The 16694-nt window shown below is 41.5% G+C and overlaps 2 protein-coding genes across 5 annotated transcripts; both read right to left on the bottom strand.

Moving 5' to 3' along the window:
• Positions 1-235: 235 nt before the first annotated feature.
• On the bottom strand, positions 236-4761 carry LOC128673619 (ecdysone oxidase-like). 2 transcript variants are annotated; one of them, XM_053751589.2, is made up of 4 exons: positions 4625-4761; positions 3098-3238; positions 2741-2871; positions 236-2112 (listed from the first exon to the last, which is right to left on the bottom strand). In XM_053751589.2, the coding sequence occupies exons 1-4, from the start codon at positions 4653-4655 to the stop codon at positions 577-579; spliced, it is 1839 nt and encodes a 612-aa protein (XP_053607564.1). In that variant the 5' UTR covers positions 4656-4761; the 3' UTR covers positions 236-576. The 2 variants fall into 2 exon arrangements, with proteins under 2 accessions (XP_053607564.1, XP_053607565.1); XM_053751590.1 differs by lacking the exon at positions 4625-4761 and adding an exon at positions 4484-4618.
• A 387-nt stretch (positions 4762-5148) lies between these two features.
• ENGase (Endo-beta-N-acetylglucosaminidase) lies at positions 5149-15343 on the bottom strand. Of its 3 annotated transcripts, none has more exons than XM_053751586.2 (14): positions 14709-15343; positions 13880-14028; positions 13306-13454; positions 12759-12907; positions 12136-12301; positions 11640-11888; positions 11272-11379; positions 10443-10672; positions 9498-10000; positions 8955-9112; positions 8316-8569; positions 7855-7966; positions 7470-7523; positions 5149-6213 (listed from the first exon to the last, which is right to left on the bottom strand). In XM_053751586.2, exons 1-14 carry the CDS (start codon positions 15032-15034, stop codon positions 5572-5574), a joined length of 3249 nt encoding a protein of 1082 aa, XP_053607561.1. In that variant the 5' UTR covers positions 15035-15343; the 3' UTR covers positions 5149-5571. The 3 variants fall into 3 exon arrangements, with proteins under 3 accessions (XP_053607561.1, XP_053607562.1, XP_053607563.1); XM_053751587.2 differs by having other exon boundaries at positions 5150-6213; positions 9498-9991; positions 14709-15342; XM_053751588.2 differs by having other exon boundaries at positions 6074-6213; positions 7414-7523; positions 14709-15341.
• Positions 15344-16694: the final 1351 nt, after the last annotated feature.

Below are 16694 nucleotides of genomic sequence, written 5' to 3'. Positions count from 1 at the left end.
TAGGCCGTATTTAAATCGATTTTAACATAACCACATAACCCTTTATTTTGGAGTCGTTACGTCGTATGAGCATTGGAATATGTGACTACTGTGTTACATCATGACAGGAGCGCTTATAAGGGGAGAAGTCATGCGGTAAGTATTTAGCAAGTAGACACCTACCTACAGCTTTCCCTTCATTGGACGTGCGTGAAAAACATTCATTTTTGACGAAATATTATATTTAAACAATCACTCAAACACATCAAAGTTTATCTCAGAATTGTATCAAATCTATCACTATTAAATTAAACTTTCGATTTAAAATTTTTATTACAATTCACGTTAATGCTACACATCAATTTATAGTTTACTACAAAACACGTCATTACAGTTAAGTACAACACATTAAAATGTTCATTAGGTGGTAATTATAATTTACTAGCTACTTAGTTCTAACTCACTGGTCAAGTAATACTGACGGAACTTTCCGAAGTTTCATACAACTGCCACAGAATTGAACTCATTTGGAGCCAGAAAGAATATGCCTATCACGGAGACCATGTGGCTCCAATATGACAAAATTATATGCCAGCACTATGAAAAGTCTCCGAGATCTTGCTTGATGAAATCTGCTGCTTTCTCTGCGATCATGATGGCCGGAGCGTTGGTGTTCCCTCGCGGCACCTTCGGCATCACGCTGGCGTCCGCCACGCGCAGCCCCGACACTCCGAACACCCTCAGCTGCGGGTCCACCACGCCGCCCAGCGCTGCAGTGCCCACCGCGTGCCAGGCGGACGTGGCCATGGCCCTCGCTCTGCAAGCCTGTTTCTCCCGACCTTCCAATCCAGAACAGATACTGATATCGAAATCTACGACATGAGCGTTCATTCGCTTAAAATACGAAGTATTTACTATGGAATGTACGAGTTCTATGACCTCTGGAAAGTCGGCGAGGTCGTCGGGATTGTTAAAAGTGCCGGAGTATATCAAAGGCGAATCCGATGGATCCGTAGATCTTAAACGCACTGCGCCTCGAGACTTTGGCTTCAGGAGCACAACAGCCAAGGATAACAGTTCGTACTCTTTGTTCTTCTCGCTCAACGTTGTACAAATAGCGTCTTGAAAACCGAGGATCTCTGAGCAGCCTTGTTGGTAATAGCTATTTCCCATAGGAATGCATACGGGATAGATGGCGAAGTCGGGAACGCTAGGATCTCCATTCAATGAAACATAAGCTCCCATGCTGTTAGAGTAAGAAAATGACCCTGTTTTGTCATACAGATATCTGATCATGTCCATGTAAAGGCTCGCTTGGTCCGTGAAGCAGGTACCGTTGTCCGCGGCCAGGAATGTCAACACCATCACGTGATCATGTAGATTATTACCAACAGGTAAATCACTCTCCACCTTTATTCCGAAACCTTCTAGATGCTCTTTAGATCCGATTCCTGACAACATGAGCAGTTTCGCTGTATTGAACGTGCCTGCAGATACTATAACTTCCTTTTTGGCATAAAATTGGAAATCGACGTCTCCAGATACAACCTTAACTCCATAAGCCGTGCTATTTTCTATGAGCACTTGAGTCGCAAAGGCATTTTTAAAAACAAACAGATTAGGTTTATCTTTGTTGAGGAGAGCAGTGAGCGAGCTATCGCGCTGACCATTCCGTATCGTGTGAGAGAATCTTCCAGCGCCGATGACCTCTGGATTCGTCATATCATCCACCATGTTAAAGCCCAATTCTCTAAAAGCGTCCAAGAAGCGGTCGGTTTCAAAAGTAGAGGCGTTCAATCCTGCAACTTCTATTTCTCCACCACGCCCATGATATTTCATCAAATGTGGGTTGTAGACGATGGCTTCGTCTGTCAAATGTTCTGTCTTCTTGAAGTACTCCAGCACCTTGTCCCAATCCCAGTCGTCGCCAGCTATTTCGGCCCATTCATGATAGTCTGCCGGGAACCCCCGGGCGTAGATCATGTCGTTCATGGAGCCGCTGCCCCCCAGCATGCGCCCGCGCGGCTGCCGCTGGCGGCCTCCCTTCAGGGCCTGGCTGGAGAACTTGTCGTCTTCTGTCGTGAAGTTCCAGTCATATTTGCCGCCTTTTAGGCTATCTCGGAAGCCTGGAATCTAGACAGAATATTTGCGGCTATAAGTTGTTAACTGACGGCATTTATGTAACTCAATTGAGTACACTCAGTACAAATCTCAATTCCGAATCTCTACACATGACGGTAAGATCTTAAATACAAAACTACTAATGATGAAGGCAAGAAAATAGACAACGTTCTAGCTCATTTACAAGTTCAATTGTACACTTATCCTGCCAACGCTGTGTATTGGCTACGTATCAAGATATTTTCTAAACTCAACACTTACGATTACTAGCTGCAGATAGATTTGTTATAATAGAAGTTATAATAGAAGTAACATTCTATATTATTAATTTCACTTATTTCAACATCTGATTTCCTTTGATATTTTTTTATATAATATACTAGCTGCACCATTATTTAAAACTACTTACGTTTTTAATTTTATGCACATTAGCGCCATTTACTTTACCAAGCGCCATTGACTATCAGATATTTTGATTAACTGGTTACAACCAGGTTAAATCTCAGAGGCGTTAATGGTCGTGCCGCCCGGAGCGGAGCAATTGCGAATATTTTGGTTAACCAGTTTTTAACCAGATCAAAAGAATACCGGCTTCAAGCCGTGGACTGAGGGTTGAGAAGCAATGTCGTGTGTGACTTACAATAGCCTCCTGCGGCGGATCACCGCCAGCCTCCAGCAGCAGGACGGCGGCGTCAGTGTCCGCGAGGCGGGCCGCCAGCGCCGCGCCCGCCGAGCCCGCGCCCACCACGATGAAGTCGAAGCGGGACTCATCTGAAAATCAATAATTGGTAATTAACCATTTATGGAAGAATTCAAGAATTCGTTTGCATTTAGTGCTGGACGATTGAAAGTTTTTTTGCACAGGAGTTTTATATAATTTTATAATATTAAATACGTTCCACGTTCCTTACTGTTGATTTTTAGATACACATTTCTGTAATCTGCTAATCGGCCATAACATTAGTAGTCTGAAATGTTTTAAATGCCTTCAACTTACTGGCAGGAGTCCCGTGCTGTGGCCACGGCCCGGTGAGGACGCACTGCGAGGCGGCGAAGAACTGGATGGCGGCCGTGAGGGTGGACGTCACTGCTCCTCCAGTTGCGCAGGCGCCGCCGATGTCCAGGGAAGTCATAGCGCCTGCGCACATACACTACTAGTCATGTCCGTCAACGTTTTATTTACTACGTCGTACGTCCGACCTACTGTGGTTCAACGCTCTATTACAATATGTTCACTTAGTTATCCTTGACGGTGTGACTTCCACAGTACTTAGCCTACGTAGCGGAACAGATTTTCGTAAATTTTAAACCATTATGACATAATTATATCACAATTTTATTTAAATGGCAAAAACCAAATTGGTGACTTTAGTTTCTAAATGAAACTCGAATGGACTCCCAATTTCAAACCGTTCACAAAAACGCGTTTAGTTTAGTAGGAACAAAAAATAAGATACACCTTTTTTCATACACGTATGTACACGTCAAGGATTTTATACTTTATTATATGGCCATTAGGATATATTTATAAGTTCTTTGACAAAACCTCTCTTCAAAATATTTTGCGTTTAGATGGCCTTTAATTTTACTTTTAGCCAAAATTTTACTAGGAAGAACACTACAAACGATAAATTATATCAATGAGCTATTTAAAAATAAACACACACCTGCATTCCAAAATAGGCCATGTAAATCAATGTGCTGGTGAAGGATAGTCAAAGACATGCTTTAGATAGTGTATGTGAGACAGCACGGCCGTGACTGGGAATGTAGACCGAGGGGTCGTCGACCGATTGTGAACGATTGTTATCGTGAAAAACAATACATTTCCATGGAATAAATACTTATATAATCAATAAATTGAACGTGATGATAACTTACAGCGTAATGATAGTAACCGTACACCATAACTCTGCTTATCTACTAGATATCTGTGTGCTAGATAATGAGTTCTTATTTACTACCTATCCTACGGGCGTGGGTGTCTGACTGCAATGAACTATGTACATACTGGAGTCTCCGATGTCCATTCATCTATATCATATTTAATTTCTCTTTTGTTATATACCTATCCTATTAAACATCAATTAGTACAAACAATTGGCGCGAAAACAGGGCGGCCCACGTGGGCTGATGCTGTAAAAAATTATATGATGATTGTCAATGTGATTGTCACATATAATCAGACATTCAGTGGGATATCGACGAAAGGCTCTCACAGCGCCAACGTTAGCGTATTCAGTTATTAAGATCAGGTTATTAAGATGGACACAATAGGAGAACTATAGATTTCGATAGACTGTACCAGGTTCCTAAAATTGTACAAAAAATAGGTAAAATAAAAAAAACAACCTTGGCATAATTATAGTACTTAGGTACTCACCGTAAAGGCCGGCGCCGAGTCAAATATAAGAAATCACACAACACAATAAACACTATATCCTACGCAGCCATCAATACGTGTCTTCGCCGCGAAGCAAACAAGATGAACGATTGATAGCTCGATAAAAACATTTATATCTACCTTCTTTTTTGTCGGGTACAAATCTATTCATAGATTCAACTTAATAATGTTGCTGGTGTTATTGCATCACCAAATTGGACTGAAAATGTGAAATTGATTCCAGTTGTACATATAAGCTATCTCTAGTCTCGATACTCTTGTATGCATATTTAACAAATAACGTGTTAGGTATCCGATTGGATAATAAACGAAAATGTCGGGATAAGTCGCTATCAGCATCAGCTGATACAGCCAGCAACGTGATAACAGCATCAGCTGATAACGCAGTAACTGGGATACTGGTAGACAATCGATATCTCTATGGCCTAGTGGAGTGGGAACTGAAAAGTCCACCAAACGGCCGCACCGTTTCGTGGACTTTACAGTTCTGGGTTCGATTTTCAGCACGGAGAAACATAATCAGAAGTTATTGCATATATCCTCTATTTCATAAATTTGTTCAACGTTCAAGGTATCGCATTCCGTAGGATTGTTAACTAACGAAATATCCCCGTGAAACAGAAAACAACTTATAAAACATTTATAAAATTATATTTTAAATACACTATATTAACAATTACTTAATAATTATTTACCAAATTATACAAAGATATTTTAAATAAATTAAGTTATTGAATTACATAATTACAAATATATAAAACTGAGAGGCTAAGAGCATTTCCTAGAACCGAACCGTATTACACAAAAATTTAATGGAATTTTCTTTTTACATGTGATAGTCAACTCTTTTTCGTTATACATTATTCGCGTAGGCGAATAATAGTAACAGCGCTGGTGGCAGAGTAAATATGTACCTATATAAAAATCTCTCTTTTATTTATTTAATATTAAATTATTGTCAATAATTACTACAAATTAACGTCGCCAAAATGAGTCAACAACAATATATAAAAGATTTAACATAATTATCATTTACACATCATCAGCAATACGTTTGTACTGTTTCATCAGGTTTTGGGGTCGTTGTGGGGTCGGCCGTCAGTTCGCTTGGAGGGTCGGGACGTCGTCGCTTCAGTTTTCTCCGCCGCGACGTCCTGCGACGACTCGCAGCATTCAATCCCCATATTTTTGGAACTTCTCGATGATTTAAGCGACGCCATCAAATTAGTTTCCGAATCTTCCCTTTTTATTTCGATATCACCGGGTGACAAAAATGACACGGTTTCAGCTTTCTTGATCGGAGCGTCATGCGACGACGAACAGCATTCAGTTAACGAGCTCTTGGATCCTCCATATAATCGGCGCGATTCAACCAAATTTGTTTCTGAATCTTCCTTTTTCGTTTTGGCATCTCCGGGCGTGAAGTGGTCAATCACAACTTCCTCCTTGGGGCCCCATTTCCGGTTCAAATTGCTAATTACTGAGGAATGAACTAGATTGACGGCTTTTGAATCTCTGGGTGAGTAGTTGTAGGGCGATTCTGATTCCAACGTGACGATGGTACGCTGCGACGTGCTGGACTGCCGCAGCGCGGCGCTGGCGACGCTGACGCTGGACGTGATGGCGGCGGCGGCGGCCGCGGCGGCCGCGCTGGCGGCCGCAGTCGCGGTCGCGGCCGCGGTGTTTATCCGCGAGGCTGTACCCCGTTGCTATCAAACGAAAGTGTAAATTAGTTTTAATCATACTAATATTACAAATGTCAGAACGGATCATTGAATTGAGATGATTTTGATCATCAAATGACTACATCGTCACACGAAACGTCAGCCACAATAAATAAATAAATATAAAAATCGCACTTATGTTAATGAATTATATGCCACTCACTAGTATGGCATCGCAAAACGTAAAACAAATGATCTATTATACTAATTTCACAACAAAATTTAACTGCATTTCTAGCTGTCCCATATTTCCGGAGACACATTATAATACCGAGCCAGGATATACCTATAATTAATTTAAATAATCTGTCAAGGCGTTTAGCATAAATACGTATCTATGTACTCTAAAAACAAAATTTTAAGTACCTATTAAAAATGAAATGTATAACAAAGCTAACAAGGATTCGTAGAGGTCAATGCACGTCATCAGGGAATAAGGCCATCGTTCCACAGTTGGCGATAAGTGTGTGTGCAGCCTAACCGCAAAAATCACAGAAGACAACGCCCTACATATCAATGGTCAGTAAGGCGACCCAGACCCTGCCAGTAGTGGAAACTACTTTTCAAGTAGAACAAATATAACGTTAAATCACCCACTGGAAAAAATGCCCAGACACAGTTTAATTATTAGGATTATATATTTCATGATTTTAATGCTAATTATTAAGTTCATTTAATGGCAAAATAATAATCCTCAATGCTACAAACTACTCGCGTTTCAAAAAGAATATCATTCTAAATTGCATAAATATTTTTTATTTAAAATAATTGGTCTTCTACTTCGATAAGACTTTGAAAAAACAGACATAGAAGTATAAAATACGAAGTGTCTGTGTCGCAGTATAGACGGCGCAACTCGCGCACGCGCGCACGCGGTGTGGCCGATCCTAACATATTATAAAAAGAATTCAATCTATATGAACTCGATAAACTCAAAAACTACCGGACGGATTTTGTACGGTTTTCACCATGAGTAGAGTGATTTCTGAGGAAGGTTTAGGGTATAGCCATATATATATATATATATATATATATATATATATATATATATATATATATATATATATATATATATATATATATATATATATATATATATATATATATATATATATATATATATGGGTAAGTCATTATAGTTACCCGAGCTGACCCGGGACATGCCGCTTTAAATCAAACGAATACCTGTGTGGAGATGGTGTGGTGGTCTACGGCGTGAGTTATCAATGTGAGGTGCTTACAGGAGAGTTGCGCGCGCGCCGCGGCGTCTCCACCAGCCACTCGTTCTCCGCAGTCTGAAGCAACATAAATTATATTTAGTTCTCCTGTGAACCGAAAAGTCCCAGAGGTCGCATCGGGTATGTGCTTTTGTCTCTCGCTAAGACCCTTCTCGGTACTACGAATTTAGTACGTGTACGAGGCCCCGAAGGACATTTGTTTATTAAACTTTATTGTTCCAAAAAATTAAAAAATAAACTATATAACATTATAATTAATATCTCTAACATTATAATTTATATTATGGTAGCCACCAAAGCAAAAAAATGTCATCTATCCTAAGCTAAGATGCCATATGAGTTGAGCACGCGTTTGATTGGTCAATAGGAGTAGTGTGAGCAGCCCTACCTCCCTGCGCACGCACAGGCCGAGGTGGCCGAGCAGCACGGGCCCGGAGCTGAGGCCGCAGTGCACGTTCACGGACGTGATCACGCACGCGCGCAGCGGCACGCGGTAGTATCTGACGGGGGTGCAAATAAATAAAAATAAAAAAGAAACCGTCGACCTGGAAAAGTTTGTTTTGGCTTTAAAATTGATGTGTTTTGAGAAAATATATCAAACATTATTTTGTATAAAGTAACCTATGACACTCTCCAGCTCTCCAACTATCTCCGCACCAAAAATCACCTCAACATACAAACACTTTCACATTAGTATGGATTGTCTGATGGTCTAGGTGCCCAGCTATTATTCGGCTATGAGTTCTAACATAATGAAACTGGTACCCTGTAATACAGATTTTGCTTAGTTCACACTTATATATAAGGGTGTATGAACGAAATGGATGCTTTCGCTGAGTGCGGTCTCACCTGACTTTCCAGTCGAAGGAGTTCTCCGGCGACATGTAGAAGCCGGGCTCGTTGAGCAGCAGGTACTTCTGCAACTGCTTGAGCTCGGCGCCCTCGGCCAGCGGGTACAGCGTGAGCGCGCGCGTGGACGCCAGCGTGGCGCCCGCGTCCTTCGCCGCGCCCCCGCCCGCGCCCCCGCCAGCGCCCCCGCCAGGCGCGTTCCGCCCCACGCACGTCACGCGAACTTCGCGGTACAAACAGTCACGCGCGAACAGCTGCCCACGCAAATTTACTTTTTTATTATTTTCAATACACTACATACATTATAGTAATATTATCTGCGCCCGGGGGCTTCGCTCGCTTGGGAATTTCAGGATTAAATCTGCAGAGCTATAAGTTGACAACGACCTGTCCGCTAATATGTTGTGAATTTAAAAATATCTATATGCGACGATATAAAGCTGATATCAACGAATGTAATTTTCAAATCAAATTAAAATGGTGTATTTAATTTGAAACAATATTATTATTGACGTCAAAATTTTACTTAAAACTAAAGCTACCGCCGACTTCCAGGTGAAGAAATGGCGCAATAAACTTCGCCGCATCCTTTTCTTCAATTATCAAAACGTGAGTGTTAGCGTTAGGCTTGTGGGTCACCTTGACATTGAGGTACTGGTGGTGGTAGTCGGGCAAGGTCTTGGTGACGACGCAGAGCACGACGTCGCCGTCACACGTGAAGTCGCAGTGGAACAGCCGCGTCCAGCGGTGCTCCGGCGACATCTGGTCCGACGGGTGCACGCGCAGGCACGACCCGCCTGGGTTATAGTGACACGTTTCATGTAGTCAATTCTCGGTTCTCGTCCAACTTCCTTAAGACCTAAGAAACTGTACGAGGCTGCACGAAAATTTCAGCCGTATTTAAAAAACCTAATAGTGTTATAGAACTTAAAACACGTTGGACGATACTACCATTATTAAAAACTATAAATAGCAGTTTTATTGAACGCCAGTATCAGTTCGTCAGCAGACATACAATAAGTTTGAACTCAGTTTCCAGAAATATCTTTAAAAAATCCTTCAAGCTACAAACAGGTAGAACTGGAAAATGAAAAACGAAATGCAAAATATAAAACAAAGATGAGCCGTAGATTTGGAAGTTCCACCGAGAAAGAAGACATTCGAGACTCAAGTAATAGTTACCATTGTAGCAGTCTTCGTAGTAGGGCTCGAGACAAGGCGCCTCGCCGGGCACGCAGGCGAGCGCGAGACGCGCGTGGCGCGCGAGCCCGCCGCCCAGCCTGATGTGCACGGACAGCGTGCGCAGCGACCAGCCCGTGCGCACGTCGTGCAGCGACTGCGCCGACTGCAGCCGCTTGTCCGCCTCGCCCGCCTCGCGCGCCTCGTCCGCCTCGTCGTGCAGCTCGTCGCGGATGTGCACGTGTCCGCGCTCGTGGATCCTGCGCCCGTCGCTGCGCTTGTCTTGCCGCTCGTCGCTCTTGTCCTGTTGGCCGTCGTCGGTGTCGTCTTTGCTCTTGTCGGGCGACTCGTCGCGGATTTCGACGGGCGCGTGTTGGTCGCCGTCCGTGTCGTGTGTCTTGTCTTGAATGTCGTCTTGGGGTTTGTCGTGTTGCTCGTCGATTTTCTCCTGTTGGCTGCACGATTGTGGTTCATCTTCGTCTGAACGACGTTTCATCCTGAGAAATCTATGCGGCTTAAAGTGATCAAGAAAATAAAGAGTCCCTAATACTAATATTACTACTCAACCAATCTTCTTGAAATGTCGCATATACATATATCTATATACCCCCAGTTTATCATTTTAGGGTTTTCATCCCGGAAAAGAACCATTGTTCCCGTGGGATTTGCACAAAACCTGTATTCTATTATAGATGGCGCTATGGATATTTTATTCCAACTATCCCAATCCCATAATACGAAGAAAAAACTGTTTCCGCCTGAAGCCGCGGGTAAACAGCTAGTTTTCACATAAAGCTAACAAAACAAAGTTATCATAAAGCGCAGGTGAAGATCCGGTGTCACATTTTATTCAAGTCGTCTAAAAGCAACGGCATTGACTTTTACGAAGGTAGCTACGTAAAGGCGGCAAGTGATCGCATACACGATAGTGACGAATAAAAGTAATACCGGAACATGTGCTTGAAGACATTCTTCATGGTGTGCTTCCTGTCGTCGTCGCGGCCGCGGCGCTGCTGCTCCCCCAGCGCCAGCGCGGCCACGCTGTCGTGGTGCTCGCGCGTGAGCTCCTCCAGCTCGCGCGTGCTGCGCACGGTGTGCAGCTCGTGCCGGCTGCACTCGAACGCGGACTGGTACTTGATGATGCCCTTCTTGTCGCGGATGACGTCGCGCCGCGATACCTGACACCACAATATACATTGTGTAGAAATGTGTACATACAAACACCCCAACAATCTTCTCTTAAAGACTCAATATTTCTCTTCGATGTTGACTTATAAAAAATTTACGAAGGGATTCTGCTGTTAACCCATATCTGCCAACTATTTATCACTCACAGGCAGTCAGTTCGGGTTTAGAGAGGGAAAGTCAACGGACGATGCTATATTGTTGATGACATTGTGGGTTGTCTGGAGGAAAGGACAAAATGCCTGGGACTTTTCCTAGACTTGTCAAAAGCTTTTGACACTGTCTCTATCCCTATACTGGTTTACATAAGCTCTATCGAGCACATAAATAGGTACCGGTGCCTACACATATCCCTTTATATAGACGGTGATGACGTTGTGTCATATAAAATGAAACCCATTTTACATATTTAGGCATGTTTTAGCTTTAACTTTTGGCTGCGCCGCTTGTAACAAATCAAAAATCAAACAATTCAGAAATGTTGATTTTTAACAAAATGATATGAATAAGGCTCCAAGTACGCATTTTATATGTCTTTTGTAATAAAGTTAAAGGAATAAATAAATAAACAGATATATAGAGTAATACGAACAGCACTGATGGTCTCCGGCGTGGACAGCAGGTACCCGTGCGGGCCGTAGACGGCGTTGGGCTGGTACTGCATGTGCCGCAGGTTGTACCACGGCGACGGGCTCAGCACCTGCCGGCGCCACACTCGCGTACATAATTGAAACTAATATTTGTCAAATTACTCTGCATGGATCATTACACCGCGTCAATAAAAGTGAAGTTGCAATGAATCTGATGCCGGCTATATACTAACAGCAAACCAAATTTAGCTATTTCGACGTACATTGCTGGATTAACCTAGGGGATAAATATAAAATCTCAAATAACCTATGCAATGTACTAGGATTGCCGTCGACAGCTGGAGGCGGTATAGTGGAGAGACGGACGTACCTCCCCGTAGAGGCGGCGCTTGAGGCCGTGTCCGCGGCAGAAGGAGGTCTGGAAGGGCAGCGTGCAGGGCAGGCGAGTGTGCAGGTGCGGCCACAGCGAGCCCCACAGCGCGCGCTCGCGGAGCTCCAGCGCCTGCGCGAGCGGCAGGTGCTCCGCCAGCGCGATGTCGCGGCGCTCCGCCGTCTCGTGCGTCCACGCCGGCGCGAAGATCGCCAGCGAACATCCGTAGCTGCTCGCCAGCTCCAGCGCCTGATCGGAAACACTTGCTTTCTTACAAACAGAGAGACTGGACGCGGACTGCCATCTCACGCTACTAGTTGCAGCTTTTTTAGTATTATCTGTAAATATTCCTGATTTTTGAAAAATTTACTTTGAATCATCAATGAATCAGTGGCTCCACACTATCGCCGAACTCGGACAGATGTGGACGCATGACATAGCATAGTTTGTGTACATATTGTGGAGCCAGCATAAGGATGTAAGTGTATCGTCTCACCTCGGCCGTGTTGAACTGCCCCCCGCCGTAGAAGTTGCGGCCCCACACGTCGATGCCGATGAACAGGTCGGTGAGCCGGTCTCCCGCCGCCTCCGCGCTGTTGGCCACGTCTATCTCCTTCCACGAGTAGTTCGTGAAGAACCCGTCACACACGTCGAAGAACGCCCTGGATATTTTTGCGCATTAAATTATAAAACTCCCTCTGATTAATCTTTGCGTGTAAAAACTAACAGCTTTTGAAGATTTGTTGTGCTGTTCGCTTACTTTCGCCTCTTTGTAAATGCTGTTGTTACCTATCAGCTGTCAAGGATTTCTACCCCTTAGGCGACTCATACCATATTCGTGGAACAGAAGATATGGAATAATAATATACATTACTTTAAAGTGTATGTGACTAATTCCATTAGATGGCGATAGTGGTTAAACTCATTTTTTGCACACATTGGTGTGAATGACTCGATAAGAAGTCTTCTTCATCTTCATGCGTGCCAATGGTGTGACAACTAAGAGTGACGAAGACCATGCGAAGTGGAGGAGGAAAGCATGAGAGCCGACCCTCAACCAAGATACTAGAACCAGATGACAGAGAGAGAGAAATTGCCTTCTATCCAAGTCTGACATACTTGTTGTTCTGGTTGAGTCCGTTCTGCCAGTTGAGGTTGCCCTTGATGGTGACGCTGTCGTACCAGATCAGCACAGAGTCCTCGATCTCTTCGTGCAACTTCTTATGCAAGTACTTGACAAACTCCACCAGCACCAGGGGCTGGGAGATCTGCAATTATTTCTCAATATTCATATATTGTTCCTTTTTGCTTTTTTATCTAGCGTGTTAATGGTAATAGTTTATTCATAGCTTTTTCATCGAAATCTACTTGCAGTTGGTCGCTACGTCGTCTTTCACTGCTTAACCGGAAGAAACATGACGACAGTCACAAGGACCGTACAGCCGAAACAGTAGTAGCGCAATGGGTGAACCCATTGCGTATTTTGGGGATCCCATCGAATTTTGAGTGTTACTCGCGAAAATGGCCAGAGTGGTATATTGCTCAAAATGCCTGAACGGCAAAGTTATTCAAAACTGCAATTCCTACAGTTTAGTTCAAGATTTTATTCCAATCGCCCAAAGACAACGACGACGTCGTTACGACAATCTAATTTACAGAGACTTGCCTTGTTCTCGATGTTGAGCAGCCAGCCGTCGAACTTCAGAAGCTTGGCGATGCTGACCAGCGAGTCGGCCATGAGCTGGTACTGCTGCTCAGACGACAACACGTACTCCCAGAAGTCGTACCCTTCTGCCCACTCCGTGATCACTGTGCCTATCAATCAATCACATTCATTTGAATAAAATAAGGTAGTTACACAATGAGGTCCAAGCAAGATTGGAGTAGCAAGCTAATTTAGCCTTACCCTTACATATCATAAAAAATTGTACCGCGTCAGTCTGTGTGAACGTGAAAAACTCAAAAACCACTAAATTGATTTTTGTTATGTTTTAACCAATGGATAGTATGATTCTTGAGGAAGGTTTAAAAACATCATTATTGTGTTGTCATGTCATAAATTCATAAACCTTCTCTTATAACTCAAGAGTTTTATTATTTGAAACTAATAATCTCTCTACTCTAATATTTCAGGTGACATGTTTGATTCTGAGATAAGATACCAAGTATATGATTATTATATTTGAAAGCAAAGGTCCTATACATATATAAAAAAGTAAAATATTCTGAAACTAACTCACCAATAACCTTGACCCCATGCGCATGGCCCACATTGATCCAGCCTAGTGGAGGAATGGTGATGAGATGGTGGCTGAAGTAGCAGAAGATATCAATCCCCGCCCAGTGATAGAATGTGTACGCTAAGTGGTTTGTAGTGCCGTCGATCTTACTGTGACAATATAAATTAAAATAAATGTTGATAGAGCAAACATAGTGGCCAAATCTCAGTGATTTCACAGTAATACTGACTCAACCATAAAAGTTAACAAACGCACCAAAAAGAACAGCAGACAATAAAGTGATCTTGGTTCCATTTTTACCTTTCCTTAAGAACATTTATTGTTATATACTAATATATAAATAATAGTAGGCAAAGTAAGGGTGCACAGTTTGTGTTAGCAAATAGTTAGGGAAAATGGTGTTTTTCAGGCACTACATTACAATATTGATTCTAAAATTAATTACCAAATTCTATAATTATCTCTTCAATACAAATGATATACATAGCAATAAAATATTATTGAACAAATAATGTATTAAGTGGAAGATTGAGAAACTAACTTTAAAAATATAACTTAATATTAATTATTAAGAGAAACTACGATGCAATTTACAAACAATGAAAAATGTTTATTTTATAAATGGCCATACTGAAGTCAATGCTATAAAATTTTCACATTGATATACTGGAGGCGGTATTGAAGGAGCTGGGCTGGCTCGACTAAGCAGCAATGCAAACTCCGCACGCAGAAAGGGCACAGACAAGAGCTAATTGCGGAAAATAATCTTCGAGAGAAGTGTAAGTTAGTAAGTAAAAATTTAAAAAAAAAAGAAGGTAAAACTACCTACCTATCATCGTGATATCCATTGGCCATGTCATGACAGACCAGCGTCCTCGGCAAGGAGTCGGCGCTCTGTCTCTCCACGTCCTCTGAATCCGGGCTGAAGTGGCAGAAAGTTGGCGGTCTGTCGGGACTTATCATACCCACCAAAGAATTCAAAGACATATTCTTTATCTTTTCCTTACTATGAGGCGTTATCTCCTTGCACAAAGACCTCCATGAAGGGGGTTTTTGAACAAATGATATAATATCATCATAAGTATCCAGTGGTTTACAGGTTGGTTCTGGAGTTAATGGTATAAACCTATCACTTTTATCACTTCTACGTGTCATATTGTTTCGAATATACACTAGAACTTAACATAAATATTTACATAGCTTAAATGCTAACTAATATGAATTACACGTAAGTAACGCGAAATTCGCGAAGAAAAACAATAGGAAATCTGATTGTTTACTTTCGGCCAATTGGTTTTAAAAGCACAGCTGATTATGACATCTGTCAAATTGCTACCAAGAAAAAATACAAACAATTATTTTTTTCTATTACAAATTACAATTTACTAAACCGCGTCCGCGAATTTAATAAATGCTATATGTAATTGTTTTATTAAACGACACGTCAAAAACTGGAAGAAATATAAATACGACTAAACAGTAAAATGACACTGTTCTAAATAAATACCTATGCTCTGTTCCGTTTATTGCAAAGTAGGGCTACTTGTCCTACTTTGCAATAAACGGTTTGTAAATAATTGTAATAAACGGTCAAAAGTTCAAGCCAAAGTGATTCAAAAAATGCCATGCTTTGTGAAACATTTAATGTTCAATGACATACAAAACTAGTTACATCCCACGAATCTTGAAATGTTGCATACATCTCATACTTATTAAGGAGTAATGACGGATTTCTTTAAATTTTTCATAAATATCGAAACATTTCTATTCTGTTTTCTATTTATTTATTTGATAACGGTGTGGGTCAACTAGTCGATAACGCTCGTCGTTTCCTGTCCTATTTGACAAACTTAGGTACCTATCTACATAAACTATTGGTCATATGTAACCCAAAGAACTAGGCGGCTAACTTTTCCACACAGAGGTACTTACATACATAGTATTACGGGGTATTGAACAAAATCGGTGTTGATTTTATATCTTTATTAGCGGCCCATCCCTGCTTCGCTCGTGTAAAAGCATTATAAATTACGCACCTTAATCTTCCCCTAGAATCACGCTATCTAATGGCGAAAACCACATGAAAATCCTAATGCTTGGATTTGAGTTTATCGCGAACAGACAGACATCATTCGTTTTCTTTTTTTTAGTTAATATTAGATTATAACTACTACCTATATAGATTTCATGGATTTAAGTTATAATTTATTATGTTTTTAACCGAGCGAAGCCGGGACGCGCCGCTAGTACTCAATAATAATGGATTTCTTTAACGGAATTAGGAAAGTGACCAAAGTCCGCCTATTCGCCTAACCGCGCTTTTACCCACATTGTTAATAACTTAGTAATGTTTTTAATTCCAATATTTGAAACACATCTCATAATAACAGTTGATTCTCTCTGCATCTTTGTATAAATACTTACTTACCTATTTATTATGTGCCGTATTTTATCAATTGTTATCATGATATCATGTTATTTTACATGAAAACAATAAATGTTATTCATTGTTTTCATGTAAATCTTTTGCCATTTCTCTTGTCTGCAATTACTAAAAACGATAAGGAATCGCTATCACACACTTCCACCTCTTAGCTACCTTATAAAGGGACGGAAGTGTTTAACAAAAAATAGAGAATATATTCAGATCCACATATGTAATATTTAAGACGAAAACTCGAATATTTAAGAACAAATCTTTAAAACTAAAGACTAATTTAATTTGATTGTCTTTTCTAAATGTATGGATAGAACTAGTTTGTAATGGTCTTAAGTGCTTAAGATTCACAGATATTAAACATTACAGTGTCAAGAT

This window comes from Plodia interpunctella, chromosome 11 (assembly GCF_027563975.2).
Source record: "Plodia interpunctella isolate USDA-ARS_2022_Savannah chromosome 11, ilPloInte3.2, whole genome shotgun sequence".
Classification (NCBI taxonomy): Eukaryota; Metazoa; Arthropoda; class Insecta; order Lepidoptera; family Pyralidae; genus Plodia; species Plodia interpunctella.
This window is presented reverse-complemented; position numbering and strand designations above follow the sequence as displayed.

What these genes read in the sequence shown, in the direction of transcription:
- LOC128673619 (XM_053751589.2), bottom strand. Translation starts at nt 4,655, where the DNA reads ATGAATAGATTTGTACCCGACAAAAAAGAAG. An exon ending in ACAGCACGGGACTCCTGCCA is followed by an intron (nt 2,872 to 3,097) that starts GTAAGTTGAAGG and finishes ATTGATTTTCAG; the next exon opens with ATGAGTCCCGCTTCGACTTC. An exon ending in ATCCGCCGCAGGAGGCTATT is followed by an intron (nt 2,113 to 2,740) that starts GTAAGTCACACA and finishes TATTCTGTCTAG; the next exon opens with ATTCCAGGCTTCCGAGATAG.
- ENGase (XM_053751586.2), bottom strand. Translation starts at nt 15,034, where the DNA reads ATGACACGTAGAAGTGATAAAAGTGATAGGTTTATACCATTAACTCCA. An exon ending in GGCAGTTCAACACGGCCGAG is followed by an intron (nt 11,889 to 12,135) that starts GTGAGACGATAC and finishes GTTTCCGATCAG; the next exon opens with GCGCTGGAGCTGGCGAGCAG. An exon ending in GTCTTCAAGCACATGTTCCG is followed by an intron (nt 10,001 to 10,442) that starts GTATTACTTTTA and finishes TAAGCCGCATAG; the next exon opens with ATTTCTCAGGATGAAACGTC.